At 47.7% G+C, this 8,917-nt stretch overlaps 1 protein-coding gene across 1 annotated transcript; it reads left to right on the top strand.

The window, feature by feature from the left end:
- The first annotated feature begins 5,317 nt into the window (after positions 1-5,317).
- On the top strand, positions 5,318-8,889 carry LOC123121884 (heat shock protein 81-3). The gene is made up of 3 exons (XM_044541979.1): positions 5,318-5,566; positions 5,787-6,209; positions 7,103-8,889. The coding sequence occupies exons 1-3, from the start codon at positions 5,441-5,443 to the stop codon at positions 8,654-8,656; spliced, it is 2,103 nt and encodes a 700-aa protein (XP_044397914.1). The 5' UTR covers positions 5,318-5,440; the 3' UTR covers positions 8,657-8,889.
- Positions 8,890-8,917: the final 28 nt, after the last annotated feature.

The following is an 8,917-nucleotide window of genomic DNA, read 5'->3' as shown; positions in this document are numbered from 1 at the left end:
CTCCCGAGAGAGACCGAGAGCACGCGGTTAATTAGATGATGAGAGAGAACAATCGACAGAGCACGTGTGGTTGGCTAAATAGCTAGCTAGATCTAGTTGTTGGGGAGGAGAGGTGAATCTAGCTAGCTAACTGATGGAGAGGGGTTATGGTGGATGGGGGCATTAATGGGGGAGAGAAGAGAGGTGTAGGAGAAAGATAGAGGCCATTTATGGAGGAGGGTGCCATTAATGAGGAGAGAAGAGAGGTAGGAGGAAGAGAGAAGAAGAGCAACAATGGTGGAGAGTGGAGAGTGAAGAGGGGAGAGGGGAAAGGAGGGGGAGAGAGGGCAAAGTGGGGGAGAGAGGAGGGGGAGGGGGTGGGAAAGGTGGCACCAGCCGCAACTACTAGTAGCGCTGCCTAGCAAAACGCGCTGCTGCTAAGGGACCTAGTAGTAGCGCTTTCGAGGAAAAGCGCTACTACTATGTGGGACCCATTAGCAGTAGCGGTGCAGTAAAAAAACGCTACTACTAAACTTTTAGTAGTAGCCCTGGATTCTCTACAGCGCTACAACTCCACCTACCGTCGGTGGCCTCGTCTGGTCCCTCATAGTAGTAGCGTGTTTTTGTTTCCCAGCGCTACTACTATGGGGATACTAGTAGCGCTTTCTAGGAAAAGCGCTACTGCTAATTAACAACAGCGGTTACTATTTTACAGCACTACTACTAAGCTACTGTGTATAAGCATTTTCCTAGTAGCGTCTCCCCGCTCGTTGCTATGCATCTCCTAGATAGATCTTGCGTGGTCGTAGGTAAATTTTTTGAAGTACCGCGTTCCCCAACACAAATATGGTGAAGTGTCATGTAGTCGACGTTCACATGACACCACTAAGGGAATCATAACATACATACTATCAAAATATCGAACACATATCAAGTTCACATGATTACTTGCAACAAGATTTCTTCTGTGTCCTTAAGAACAAAAGTAACTACTCACAAGTGATAAACATGCTCAAGATCAGAGGGGGTATTAAATAGCATATTGGATCTGAACATATAATCTTCCACCAAATAAACCATATAGTAATCAACTACAAGATGTAATCAACACTACTAGTCACCCACAAGCACCAATCTATAGTTCCGGTACGAAGATTGAATACAAGAGATGAACTAAGGTTTGAGAGGAGATGGTGATGTTGAAGATGTTGATGGAGATTTCCCTCCTTAAGATGGGAGAGTTGTTGGTGATGATGACGACGATGATTTCCCTTTCGGGAGGGAAGTTCCCCCGGCGGAATCGCTCCGTCGGAGGGCAAAAGTGCTCCTGCCCAAGTTCCGCCTCGAGACGGCGGTGCTCCGTCCCGAAAGTCCTCCCCTTATTTTTTCTAGGTCAAAATGACTTATATACCAGAAGATGGGCACCAAAGGTGGGCTGGGCTGAGCACAACCCACCAGGGCGCGCCTGGGGTGTCAGGCGCGCCCTGGTGTCTTGTGCTCACCAGGTGGCCCCCCTTCGGTAGTTATTTGCTCCAATATTTCTTATTTATTCCATAAAAATTCCCCGTGAAGTTTCAGCTCATTTGGAGTTGTGCAGAATAGGTGGCCTGATGTAGCTTTTCCAGGTCCAGATTTCCAACTGCCGAAATTCTCCCTCTTTGTGTGTACCTTGCATATTATGAGAGAAAAGGCATTAGAATTACTCCAAAAAGCATTATTATGCATAGAAACATCATAAATAACAGTAGGTAAACATGATGCAAAATGGACGTATCAGTATGCAATCTGAACATCAACGCTCACAACTTCTTTGTGCTATACTCGTGCATATACATCTACACATAGACCTAGCTCATGATGCCACTGATGGGGAACGAAGCATGAAAATCAAAAAAATTCCTACGAACACCCAAGATCTAATCTAGGATATGCATAGCAACAAGAGGGGAGTGTGTCTACATACCCTTGTAGACCGAAAGCGGAAGCGTATAACGCGGTTGATGTAGTCGTACTCTTCGCGATCCGATCGCGATCCAATCTGATCTAGCGCCGAACGGACGACACCTCCACGTTCAGCACATGTGCGGCTCGGTGACGTCTCCTCCTCCTTGATCCAGCAAGTAAGGAGAAGTAGATGGGATCTCAACCAGCACGATGGCGTGGTGGAGATGGTGGTGGTGCAGTGCCAGCAGGGCTTCGCCAAACGCTGTCGGAACCAATCTGAGGAGAAAACGTTGTTATGGGAGAGGTAGGGCTGCCGCCAGGGCGTGGGAACTGGTGTGTTCAACCCCTCCCTCTCCCCCATTATATATAGGAGGCAAGGGGGAGGGCTGGGGTGCAGCCCTAGACCCTCCTCCAAGGAGGGGGCGATGGCCTAGGGAAGTTTCCTCCCTCCACTAGGCACCTAGGGGTGCCTTCCCCTTTAGGACTCTTCCTCCTCCCCTCTCGGTGCATGGGCCTCTTGGGGCTGGTGCACCTGGCCCATATAGGCCAAGGCACACCCCCTACAGCCCATGTGGGCCCCCGAGACAGGTGGAATCCCCCCGGTGGACCCCCGGACCCCTTTCAGCACTCCCGGTACAATACTGATAATGCTCGAAACTTTTCTAGCGACCAAAATAGGACTTCCTATCTATAAATATTTACCGCCTGACCATTCTGGAGCTCCTCGTGACGTCCGGGACCTCATCCGGGACTCCGAACAACATTTGGTCACAAACGTACATATCCCAATACTACTCTAGCGTCACCGAACATTAAGCATGCGGACCCTGCGGGTTCGAGCATCATGTAGACATGACCGAGACACCTCTCCGGTCAATAACCAATAGCGGGATCTGGATGCCCATATTGGTTCCTACATATTCCACGAAGATCTTTTATCGGTTGAACTACGATGTTGAGGATTCGGTTAATCCCGTATGCAATTCCCTTTGTTTGGCGATATGTTACTTGCCCGAGATTCGGTAATCGGTATCTCCATACCTAGTTCAATCTCGTTGCCGACAAGTCTCTTTACTCGTTCCGTAATGCAAGACCCCGTGACTAACTCATTAGCCACATTACTTGCAAACTCTTAATGATGTTGTATTACCAAGAGGGCCCAGAGATATCTGTCTATCATACAGAGTGACAAATCCCAGTCTCGATCAATGCCAACCCAACAGACACCTTCAGAGATACATGTAGAGCACCTTTATGATCACCCAATTACGAAGTGACGTTTGATTGCACACAAGGCATTCCTCCAGTATCTGAGAGTTGCATGATCTCATGGTCTTAGGAGTAGATACTTGACATGAAGAAAGCTGAAGCAAAAATTAAAGTGATACGATCATATGTTAAGCTTACGGTTGGGTCTTGTCCATCACATCATTCTCCTAATGATGTGATCCCGTTATCAAATGACAACTCACGTCCATGGTTAGGAGACCTTAACCATTTTTTATCAATGAGCTAGTCTAGTAGAGACTTACTAGGGACATGGTGTAGTTTATGTATTCACACATGTATTTAAATTTTCGGTCAATACAATTCTAGCATTAATAATAAAAAAATTCATGGACGGGAAATATGATAATAACCAATTTATTATTGCCTCTAGCCTCTAGGTTATATTTCCAACACTTGAGTTGCTACTAGAGTCAAAAGTGCCCAGAATTTATATTTCAGAGTCAAACTATAATACCTGTTGATTTTGTAATGCTAAGTGAAGAATCCTCCTGATTACGAAGACTACAATTTCTCCAGCTGGGGCAAGTGTAGAAATCTCAAAATACATGTAATCCCAAAGGATTCAATCAAAAAGGTTGCGTTGATAAAAAGAGCACGTTGTTACTTACCAGGCGTGCTCCTCCATCGCCGCCGTTGCGGCATCGAAGGCCATGAATCTACAGGCGTGCTCCTCCATCGCTGCCATTGAGGCATCGAAGGCCATGGTCTTGCCGTGTTGGGGACTGGAATTGGGTGTTGGCGGCTGGTGTGTATGACGGAAAAAACGAGGCGTGGGCATCGTGCGCTACTATCTGTCAATGATGGTCATGCCGCTGGGCAAGGCCTGATATCTTGGCGTGATTGATGTTCAGTACTTGCGGTCTCAAGGAAAAAGAGGAATACTCGTCGGCTGTTGCGTGCGGGGCTGTCAGTTTTTTTGAGTATCCGCTTGCGGGGCTGCCAGCTGAATTTGAACATTAATGATATGAGATTTACCTGTTGCGTCCCTAGGCCATGGCCTACCTGCGAACGAGCCCCGCCTAGATTTTGGGGGCCTGGGGCGGACGCCCCTGCCCCTCCCCAGGGCCAGCCCTGGTTATCATGTACGAGTTTTTGGGTTTCTATTTGTATAGTAGCGGGTTCCCATGCAAATCTTAAAGAAAAAGAAGGGTGCAACATGACATGGAGTTTCTTAGCTCGAGCTCATATGAGCTCGGGTGAACAGTAAATTCAAAAATAATTATTTTTTAAAAAGTTCTGTTTTTTTGTGTGGCAAAGATTGACAAATGTTGTCTATGCTTACCAAGTTTCATAGTGAAATGCCATTTGTAGAAGTCGTGGCAAACAATCGGTGCTCCAAAAATGTTATTTTTCAAAAGTATTTTGGAGCGAAGATTTTGTTTATTTGCCACGACCACAAATGTCAATTCACAATGAAACTTTGCAAGCATTGACAACATTTGTCGCAATTTTAGAGATTTTGAATTTATTTTCATTATTCTTGGATTTTACTGTTCGTCCCGAGATCAAATGAGCTCGGGACCATAAGAGTATTTTTGAGTGCAACATAGCTCTCTCGACAACAAAGGGTTTAGCACAAGCGCACGAGTAGTGTTCTATATTGTATAAATCGTATATGTAAGAGGGTTTCAACATGTTCGACTTAAAAACAATTTTAAATTTGTTTTTCCATTTTTAATAACAATTCATAAAAAACAACAACACTTTTACCGGTTGTTTAAAACTGAGTAACCTATAAGCTAGGAGTATTTGCTCGCACCTGAGGAGAACCACATGGATTTGTAATAAGGAATTGTAATTCCTTTCCTCTGCAGAAGACACCTATAATCAACTGGTTTGGAATCCACCTAAACTCTCGTCTTTCCTTCCAAAACCAAGTCCAAAGATACCAAACGGGTCTCTGTCATCGACAGGCTAAAATGGAAAACCCCGGTCCCGGTGGGCCACGAAGGACCAAAAGGCCGACGACCATTCCAAAAACTCACCGCAACCCTAACCGCGAAGCCCACGAGCAACCACCGGCAGCGACTCGTCAACGTGCGCGCGCCGGCCTCGCCCGGCTTCCAGGCCCATGTAGAACCTTCGAGAACCGCGAGACCACACATAAATAGGCTCCCACCCCCACGGCCTCTCGTCCTCTCAAAACCCTTCCTAACCCTAGCCGCCTCCCGCACGCTTCTCCTCCGCTCCCCGCCCCGCCTCGAGCAGCTCAGGGACGCGCACAGCCATGGCGACGGAGACCGAGACCTTCGCCTTCCAGGCCGAGATCAACCAGCTCCTCTCGCTCATCATCAACACCTTCTACTCCAACAAGGAGATCTTCCTCCGCGAGCTCATCTCCAACTCCTCCGATGTAAGCGCCCCCCGGATCCCCTTCTCATCCCTCTATTTTTACCCCGTGATCCGCGAGTACGAATCCGTCCGAGCGCATGGTCGATTTGCGGCCTACGCTAGGGTTTAGATTCCGTCGAGCCAGATCCGTTGACCCGCGGTCTGATTCGTGGCGTGCGAGATGCGTTTCAGATCTGTGTCCCTGGGCTGACGTGGTGTGTTTACTGGTGTGATTTTGGCAGGCCTTGGACAAGATCAGGTTCGAGAGCCTCACGGACAAGAGCAAGCTAGACGCGCAGCCCGAGCTCTTCATCCACATCATCCCCGACAAGGCGACCAACACGCTCACGATCGTTGACAGCGGCATTGGGATGACCAAGTCCGACCTCGTCAACAACCTCGGGACCATCGCCAGGTCGGGGACCAAGGAGTTCATGGAGGCCCTCGCCGCCGGCGCCGACGTGTCCATGATTGGGCAGTTCGGTGTCGGTTTCTACTCCGCCTACCTCGTCGCCGAGAGGGTTGTCGTCACCACCAAGCACAACGACGACGAGCAGTACGTGTGGGAGTCCCAGGCCGGTGGCTCCTTCACCGTCACTCGTGATACGTCTGGGGAGCAGCTCGGCAGGGGTACCAAGATGGTCCTCTACCTCAAGGACGACCAGGTATGCAGTCCAAGCCTCCTATGCTGTGATTGATTTACTCTTCATGTCTTGATGTAGGTTCTGTGGTTAGTGTAGCTGTATTAGTAGGTTGCTTGTTTGACTTGTTCCCGATCTGAACTGTATGATTTTGTGGCATCTATGTCTGCACTGCATAAGCTTAATCCTGTCGGTTCTGTGATCTACTTGTCTATGTAGTCCAAGCCTTTTAAACTGTGATGATTGGCTTACTGACCATGTGTTGATGTGATTTGTTCTTACAACGGTCTGGTAGATAGGCTTATCTTGATCTAAACTGTATGTTTTTGTGTCCAATAGTTCTGCACTGCATGAGAAAACTCTGTTGCCTCTACTATGCGGAAATTTGATGGTAATGTGATTAGTTGTGTATGCTTATCTGGGAGGCTGCACTGCTTAACCAGCTTGCTGTTAGAATTGGGATAGTTCTGTGTTAATTTGATACCAGTAATTTTATCATGCCTGGACTGAGCTCGATTAAGATCTGTGCTGGTTGATATGTAGCCTGTATAAATATGATTGACTTTCCAACATTTTAACCATGATTGGTAGTATTATTACTTTAAATTTGACTGTGAAATCATTAAATTGATGATGAGCTTATGTTGTCTGCATTCTAATGCTCTCATATGTAAGCAATGCATGGATTGACTCGTACTTATTGATTTGACCTTCTTTTAATTACTGCAATAAAACATTATGTCAGTTTGAATTGCAATACTGTATTATGGAATTACATATCTGCATGGAATTTCTACTAGTTTATTTTTGATTCTGTATTGATGTATGTTTGGCTGTTCTTTATATCTTTTTTGTGTACAGTATTTGTTTGCACATGCTTTCTGTTCATTGCCTGATTTGTTACAATTTGCTTTCAGATGGAATACCTTGAGGAGCGCCGCATCAAGGATCTAGTTAAGAAGCACTCTGAGTTTATCAGCTACCCCATCTCCCTGTGGACTGAGAAGACCACCGAGAAGGAAATTTCTGATGATGAAGATGAGGAGGAGAAGAAGGATACTGAGGAGGGCAAGGTTGAGGATGTTGATGAGGAGAAGGAAGAGAAGGAAAAGAAGAAAAAGAAGATCAAGGAAGTCTCTCACGAGTGGAACTTGGTCAACAAGCAGAAGCCGATCTGGATGAGGAAGCCAGAGGAGATCAACAAGGAAGAGTACGCTGCTTTCTACAAGAGCTTGACCAATGACTGGGAGGAGCATTTGGCTGTCAAGCACTTCTCTGTTGAGGGTCAGCTTGAGTTCAAGGCTGTCCTGTTTGTGCCCAAGAGGGCCCCCTTCGACCTCTTCGACAACAAGAAGAAGGCCAACAACATCAAGCTGTACGTGCGCCGTGTCTTCATCATGGATAACTGTGAGGAGTTGATCCCTGAGTACCTGAGCTTTGTCAAGGGCATTGTTGATTCAGAGGACCTTCCCCTGAACATCTCCCGTGAGACTCTCCAACAGAACAAGATCCTCAAGGTCATCAGGAAGAACCTTGTCAAGAAGTGCATTGAGCTCTTCTTTGAGATTGCTGAGAACAAGGAGGACTACAACAAGTTCTACGAGGCCTTCTCCAAGAACCTCAAGCTTGGCATCCACGAGGACTCCCAGAACAGGACCAAGATTGCTGAGCTTCTGAGGTACCACTCCACCAAGAGTGGTGATGAGCTGACGAGCCTCAAGGACTATGTGACCAGGATGAAGGAGGGACAGAACGAGATCTACTACATCACTGGTGAGAGCAAGAAGGCTGTGGAGAACTCTCCCTTCCTTGAGAAGCTGAAGAAGAAGGGCTATGAGGTCATCTACATGGTTGACGCCATTGATGAGTATGCCATTGGTCAGCTCAAGGAGTTTGAGGGCAAGAAGCTTGTCTCTGCCACCAAGGAGGGTCTGAAGCTTGATGAGAGCGAGGACGAGAAGAAGAAGCAGGAGGAGCTCAAGGAGAAGTTTGAGGGGCTGTGCAAGGTCATCAAGGAGGTGCTGGGCGACAAGGTTGAGAAGGTTATCGTCTCTGACCGTGTGGTGGACTCCCCTTGCTGTCTGGTGACTGGCGAATATGGGTGGACCGCCAACATGGAGAGGATCATGAAGGCCCAGGCCTTAAGGGACTCGAGCATGGCTGGCTACATGTCGAGCAAGAAGACCATGGAGATCAACCCTGAGAACGCCATCATGGACGAGCTCCGTAAGCGTGCCGATGCCGACAAGAACGACAAGTCTGTCAAGGACCTCGTGATGCTGCTCTTCGAGACCTCCCTGCTCACCTCCGGCTTCAGCCTGGAGGACCCCAACACCTTCGGCACCAGGATCCACCGCATGCTCAAGCTTGGCCTGAGCATTGATGAGGATGACGAGGCGCCAGAGAACGACACCGACATGCCGCCCCTGGAGGACGACGCCGGCGAGAGCAAGATGGAGGAGGTCGACTAAGCGCCAAGGCTGCCTGTCGGCTGTCGTCGTCAGATGTCCATGCCCTGCACCGCCTAGTTGTTTTTATCTTAGTGTCGACGTTGGATGGTTTTGGCACGTTTTAGCTGTATCGGTTTTGTCTTTTGGCTGGCCAAACATTAAGCGCGGTTAGCTGTTTGTGGTACTCGTGGAACAGTTCGTTATTGTTGGTTCTACAATATGTGTTAGTTATTATATTTCTATATTCGCTGCTATTGCTTGCATCTGCTTTACTTATGTTTT

Source organism: Triticum aestivum, chromosome 5D, assembly GCF_018294505.1.
Source record: "Triticum aestivum cultivar Chinese Spring chromosome 5D, IWGSC CS RefSeq v2.1, whole genome shotgun sequence".
Classification (NCBI taxonomy): Eukaryota; Viridiplantae; Streptophyta; class Magnoliopsida; order Poales; family Poaceae; genus Triticum; species Triticum aestivum.
The sequence above is the reverse complement of the archived record's forward strand: the minus strand, read 5'-3'. Positions and strand labels throughout refer to the sequence as shown.